Below are 6,000 nucleotides of genomic sequence, written 5' to 3' on the forward strand. Positions count from 1 at the left end.
CATTATTTAAAATAGTTAAAACTATAAATAAATATATTTTAAAGTTAAAAAATATAAAAATAAAAGATATGTGTTATTTATTTATGAAAATGTTAACAGTGTTTTTACAATGTAAAAATGATTGCAACATTACATTTTAATAAAATATAATCAAATTTATTTTCATTAATTCTATATATCAATTTTAATATTTAGTAATGCATCATTTTTTTGTTAAACCACAATTTATTTTCTAACTTAAACCTCAGAAAAATGATTTTAATGTAATTTTAATTTTTAATGCAGATTCTCCCTTTGGTAAACGAAAGTGAAAATTAAAAGTGTTTATTTGACTCAAATCTCAAAAGATTCGAGAAAATATGTTAATGCTAAACAATAATGTAAATTAATTTTATAAATGTATTTTAAATGCAGAAGAAAAATGCTACAGCACCATTAACTCATATTGACTTAAATCTTTAATTCATTTAAATATATTACATTAAAAGTAGTTTAAATTAAATATAAATTCCTATCTAAATTAACAAGTTAACATTTTTCATTACGCTTAAATAATTATTACAAGTGATGCATAGAATTTAAAAAAGTAATTTAATTACATTTTAATAAAAAAGTAACATTAATTTTATTTCAAAAAGGTTAAATAAATATTTTCTAATTAAATAATGAAAATGCATTAATTTAAATATTGTTTAACAATACATTATATGAATTTATATTTTAACTATTATAATAAATACATAAATATTATTTCCTATGGGGCATGGGGCTTAGTTTAAGTCCTTACTTCCATTATTTTATAGGCAAGGGTGTTTCAGTACCTGTGGTTGGCCATGCATGGAGCTGGACTTCTTCAGCACTGAGCGGAAGCAATCTGCTACTGTTTTGAGTCCCTTTTTGGCAGCAGTAACTTAACAAGTGCAGTTTGTGAGAGCAATGGACTTACTCTTTTGTGGAGGGGGTGGACCTGCTTCCCCAAACCTGTCCTTAACCCTCCCTAAACTGCTCCTTACTCCTCACTAAACCTCACCTATTTTGTAATAAGTCTGACCCATTTTCCAACCACTCCCCCAGGTTCCTCCCACATCATGCTCCCCCGGTCTCCTCATGCCTCCCCCTGCTCTTGACCACACATGAAGAGGACCTCCACTCTCCTATTTTTGCTAACCTTTCAGCTGTCTTGGATGTAGTCAACCATCCATCCCTCATAACACACTCTTGAGTTGTGAATGGGATTATCTGATAATGGCCTTCTATGGTTCTCCTCCTGCCTTTCCAAATAAAACCAGTTTGTTCACATGGGCACCTCTAGGTCACAAAAGATCCCTATCACATATGTCATACCCAGGGGCCCATACTGTCTCCTGTTGTCCTTAACCTTTGCAAAGAGCCACCTGGTGCTCTACTCACAGATGATAGCATCACAATTTACCAGTAAGCCAATTATACACAACTCTACTTGAAAAACTCTTCTACTTCAGACATGCAAAACCTCAAACACCGCTTGCACATCATTCAGAGCTGGATGTCCAGTGCCTATCTGAAGCTCAAACCAGTCAAACAAAATTCTTATAATGTGCCAAGAACAACAAACAAGATATGTTAACCCGTTAAGCGCGCGCAAACATTCCGCCCCAGTGCGGATGTTCGATTGCGCTAACGGGATTCGGACGTCCAACGGTCGTGCGCAGCACTAGCGAGGTAGTGCACGCGACGACCGTTGGACGTTCGAAGCACGGAACGGGTTAAAAACCTAGCTCAATGACGTGAACATTGACAGCTTCAAACCCCAACTCTCACAGAATGACAAATCACCTGGATTCACCCTGAACACCAAACTGTCCCTCAAGCAACACGTAGTTGAAATACAAAGATTACCTGGTATTAGCTCTATTTTCTAAACAAAGTCACATTCTTGTTTCCAGAACTGTTCAAGACCTTGAATTCTTGCATCTGGATATTGTTAATTCCCTACACCATGGACTCCCACACTGCACATTGCAGACCATAGAGGAATCCTGCACACAACAGCATGTCTCAACCAGAGCCTGAGGAAATATGATGACTTCACCCTCACATGAGGGAACTCCATTGGCTTCCCTTGCCAGACCTCACCATCTTCAAAACCAGCTGTGTCATTTACAAGCCATCGTGACCAGCACAACGGCTTACCTTCCGAACAAGTTCATCATTTCTGGTGGTTCTCGGCACTCCCACAGCCAGGACACCATCAGACTCACCTCTTTAAAGAGCACTACATCACAATTCACTAACTATCCACAACTTATCATCCTCTTCTATTTTTCATCAACTTTAAGTCTGCCTTTGACCATGTGCAGTGCTCTGCTGCTTTTTGGCTACATACATACAAACATTTACTGCTAAGTGGCCGATTCTGATGTTGTTCAGAAAGGCTCTGGATGGGATTCGTATTGCAGAATCCATTTAGGAACCCTTGTTTCCGAAAGAAATTGTACACATTTCCCAATAAACGATTACGATGTCCAGAAACCTTTCGGGCAGTCCAAATCGGTTCCAAAAGGCATTCAGACTGTCAGTCTTTCGGAGCCGAATCATAAAGCTGTATGGACACGGTTTCCGACCAAGTGATTACGATGATCGATTCGGACAGCCGTTCCGATTCGGTCTGCCCGACATGAAACTGCTGTATGACTCTGTCTTTGGGGGCCAATTGAGGGCCCCCTTCACTTGGAGCTGTCTGATTGGTGCCCGTGGGATACTCAAGGGTTTCCTTATTCCCAACCATGCACAATGTGGCAGGCACCATAGAGTGCCTGCCACAGGTTGCAAGCTTTTCCTCAACCACCCCTTTGTTCTCATTCGGAACAGAGGCTCCCATTGAAGTCAATGCGAGTCCATTGGGAGGCATTGTAATCGGTCGTTCGGACTTGCAGGACCCGATTTGTTGCAAAACGATTCAGAGACCAATTCGTACGGTACAGTTTCCGAACGACATCGGAATCAGTCCTTAAGTAGTAAACTTACAAGTGTGAGGCTATCCCTATAGAAACGATAGGTGAGGTGTAGATCGAGAGTTAGGCTCATAGCTCTGGGAATAAGATATTGTAGGGCTTCAGCAGTACTATTGTAGAACTACTAAATGTACTACAAAATGCTGTTTGTGAATAGACCCCAATTAGCAAATTTCCAGCCAAGTGCATTTCATTTTAGAAAGAAAGTACTTCAATCACACCCAAAACATCATATGGCTTGTAAAAAATAAGTTGCCTTCAAGAGGTGAACAATACAGGGTTTTCTGGATTCCCTACAGAGTAAAACAGAACTTTTTTAATTAAGTGCAGGTGCAGGCTCATAATGCGTAAAGTGGAGATGCTTTCCTGTATTCTGTGATCCATAGGTCAGTTCATATATTTAAGTAGGCAGTTCTTGTTTACAGGTGTCAGAGAGAACTCAAAGTCCCACAAAACAGTTCTGTTTAGCCAGTTCACACTTAATGTTCCTTATAAGTTTGTGTTTGGATCCTTAGGACGCACTGTCCAGTTGTTCCCTACTGAGAAGAAGCAGTCGTGCTTGTGGGCACCTGGGCTTGTCTCACCAGCCCTGGTTCCTGCTCTACATGTCGACCAGTTATGGGTGCAGAGGCTCAGTGAAGGATACGCAACCCTGGCACTTACAATGGGGAGTATGTTTACTCGAGTCCAGACACTGATATACCAGTCTAAGATACAGTCTTAAGGTCCTCCTCAGTGGTGGTTATAGAAGCAGGGACTTAAATGAATCTTTGATGACTAAAGTGATCTTTTATTGAATAGGGCGGTCGGGAGAACCTTGAGTTTGAGCAGGTCAGCTTCAGGCACATTCCCTTCGGTAAACTAATTCTTCTTGGACGCTCCTCTTCCAGACTCTGAGGCTGAGCTTCTCCTCTTCAAGTAGATAGCTCTTACAGGACAAGACACTTTCCTTTTGCTCCCTTAGCAGGTAGACTGGCTCTCGGGTCTTAGGCAGACTCACAGCTTCACCAGCAAATATGTAAAATTTCAAGTGATGTCCTCTCACATCTTGGATACTGACTCCCAGCGATACCAGCCATGGATGACAGCAGCTCTTCAAGTACTTTGTCTGATACCCCTGTCCTTTGTCACTAAAGCAGCAAGAAATTGTAATCAAGTGGAAAGGTTTGGGTCACACTTTTATAAAGAATATCTAGATAGGGGGTGTGGAGCCACTGTGTAAAGTTGGGGTGCACCCTCTTCTTTCTGCAGGCAGACAATTATTTGAGTAAAGTGATGACTATCACAGGAGGTAGTGATGACGCTTCGTGCAGATTACCCATAACATAAGCATAATGAGTGTGATGCTCTGCACCTGGATGCCATCAGACTTTTACGATGGACCACTCAAGGAAAGAAAAAAAGTGCAGGCCCCGCCTAGAAACGTCACTCCATCTAACAACTGACTCTGCTCACCAGTCCCACTCATCTACCAGTCCCCAAATGGAATTGCTGAGTATGGGCTAATCAGCAACCCCTTGCTAAATAGGCCACACTGAGTTTCTAGGGGCCGCTGTGTCTCCACCCTTCCACATTTCTGTGGCTAGAAATACACCCTCAAGCTGAGGAATGAAGGCAATTCACTTCCTGTTTGTGGTGGCTGTATCAATACCTCAATCTTGTTCCATGTCAAAACCAATGGCAATCCAAAGTGGATTCCACTGGCTTCAACACAGATACAGTCATACCCAACATAGAGTCCTGCTTTCAGGCACCATACACGAACAACACTCAACACACCCACAGATGCCAGCACAGGTTCTGGGAATGACACGAGCAGAATTTTCACACAATTGGGTTGGTAGGCAACGCCCTCAATTTTGTAAATGAAAAAAATGTTTGGACCTACCCTAAGGATTAAAAAAACAGTATGTGGCCACTGCTGCTCAATGTGTATGTTGCAGGGACACAGAAGACAGTTTTGTGTCACCCATGGCCTAGACTTTTGGTGCTCCCCACTTTACAGTATTACCTCCACATATATCCTGGCACCATAAATGAGAGTAAGAAAGGCGGGGGGTCCCTTAATCAGTGCCCAAGGGATTTATCGAGAGACGTGTTAGTCTAAAATCAATGCATTTTTAGAATAACTTCCTTGTATACTGTTGAATACCAACAAATATCACCTCCCCACCCCCCTAGTACACAGACACACAATTCAACATAAAGGAAACAAGCCAAATATACCCTTCAATACATTTTACCTGTATAAAACAATTAAAATGGAACATGCCTCTTTCAAATATATCAAGCACAGAGCACTGCAGTTGCAAAAGCACATGTCGAGGACATGCCTGGATAGATGTAGACAGACATCAGGCAAAATAAGAATTACTATTCATCCTGAATTGTTCTGAAACTAATATACACCTACCTTGTGATATTGAAAAACACAGAAAAAATACGAAAAGAACAAGCTTCCAGGTTTCCATCTTTTTGTTATGCTTCGGAGTAGTCCGTGAAAACTCTCTAATCGATTTGAAAATTCTGTATGAGCTACAAGTTAACTTCTGTACGCTGCAAAGAAAGGAGGAAAACGAGAATGCAAAGTCAAGACGTGTCATTTCTCTGTTATTTGCACACAAGAATGAATGAGACATGAGATTTCATTTGCTAATGGAATGCACAAGCAGATTTTTTGGGGCAGTTTTTGTATCTTTATTATTTATATTGATTTAATTCTGTTTATTTTACATTAAAAATGCTAATCCGAGTGTCCCAGGCTCGGGGAGTAAAAGATGAAAAGGCTTCGGGTCATATTTTACTAATGTTTCACACGGGCGTTCATGCGACTCTAAGCAGTGCTTCGCATGCGAAGTAATGTAAACTGCAGCTCTCATGCTCTTGAGAGCAAAAGGTAGTTTAAGCTGAATGTTGCCAGAAGCAGAGAGCCTTGTTTTGAGTAGGTCAGCGCCAGTCTATCTATCATCTATGCAAAATGGGCGGGAACAGCAAAAAAAATCACAGG

The 6,000-nt window shown here is 40.8% G+C and overlaps 1 protein-coding gene across 4 annotated transcripts in view; it reads right to left on the reverse strand.

Moving 5' to 3' along the window:
* Positions 1-5,547, reverse strand: part of LOC147662867 (C4b-binding protein beta chain-like) — an 80,230-nt gene extending 74,683 nt beyond the window's left edge. For all 4 annotated transcript variants that reach the window (XM_086950841.1, XM_086950840.1, XM_086950842.1 and 1 more), the window contains exon 1: positions 5,407-5,547. In XM_086950841.1, coding sequence (XP_086806967.1) covers positions 5,407-5,464 — 58 coding nt within the window. In that variant the 5' untranslated portion in view covers positions 5,465-5,547. The remainder of the gene's footprint in view (positions 1-5,406) is intronic.
* Positions 5,548-6,000: the final 453 nt, after the last annotated feature.

The sequence above is a fragment of the Lissotriton vulgaris genome, unplaced genomic scaffold (assembly GCF_964263255.1).
Source record: "Lissotriton vulgaris unplaced genomic scaffold, aLisVul1.2 SCAFFOLD_3898, whole genome shotgun sequence".
In the NCBI taxonomy this organism is placed as follows: Eukaryota; Metazoa; Chordata; class Amphibia; order Caudata; family Salamandridae; genus Lissotriton; species Lissotriton vulgaris.